Source organism: Haliaeetus leucocephalus, unplaced genomic scaffold, assembly GCF_000737465.1.
Source record: "Haliaeetus leucocephalus isolate CR32 unplaced genomic scaffold, Haliaeetus_leucocephalus-4.0 Scaffold450, whole genome shotgun sequence".
Lineage (NCBI taxonomy): Eukaryota > Metazoa > Chordata > Aves > Accipitriformes > Accipitridae > Haliaeetus > Haliaeetus leucocephalus.
Window position 1 is genome coordinate 20170165 of NW_010972886.1, and position 305 is coordinate 20170469.

Sequence of the window (305 nt, forward strand, 5' to 3'; positions counted from 1 at the left end):
CTCCCCCAAGATGTCGGCCGAGAAAGGAAGCGGCGGGCGCGAGGCGTGGGGAAGCCCCGTGCTCTCGGGCGGCTTCCGGGGCACGGCGTGACGCCACTTCCGGGCCAGGGCGGCCGGCGCCATGGCGATCTTCAGCGTCTACGTGGTGAACAAGGCGGGCGGCCTCATCTACCAGCTGGACCACTACGCGCCCCGCGCCGACACCGAGAAGACGTTCAGCTTCCCGCTCGACCTCGTCCTGCGCCCACACGACGAGCGCGTCGTCGTCGCCTTCGGGCAGCGCGACGGCATCCGCGGTAAGGCGG

The 305-nt window shown here is 71.5% G+C and overlaps 2 protein-coding genes across 5 annotated transcripts in view; one reads left to right on the top strand and one right to left on the bottom strand.

Moving 5' to 3' along the window:
- The window catches only part of RPS25 (ribosomal protein S25), a 3266-nt gene extending 3143 nt beyond the window's left edge, over window positions 1-123 (bottom strand). For both annotated transcript variants that reach the window (XR_774841.1, XM_010574942.1), the window contains exon 1: window positions 1-123. This exon is cut by the window's left edge and continues 117 nt beyond it. Coding sequence is in view for 1 of the 2 variants with exons in the window: in XM_010574942.1 (XP_010573244.1) it covers window positions 1-123 (123 nt within the window). In the remaining variant the exon portion in view is untranslated.
- Window positions 102-305, top strand: part of TRAPPC4 (trafficking protein particle complex 4) — a 15096-nt gene continuing 14892 nt past the window's right edge. For all 3 annotated transcript variants that reach the window (XR_774839.1, XR_774840.1, XM_010574941.1), the window contains exon 1: window positions 102-296. Coding sequence is in view for 1 of the 3 variants with exons in the window: in XM_010574941.1 (XP_010573243.1) it covers window positions 122-296 (175 nt within the window). In the remaining 2 variants the exon portion in view is untranslated. The remainder of the gene's footprint in view (window positions 297-305) is intronic.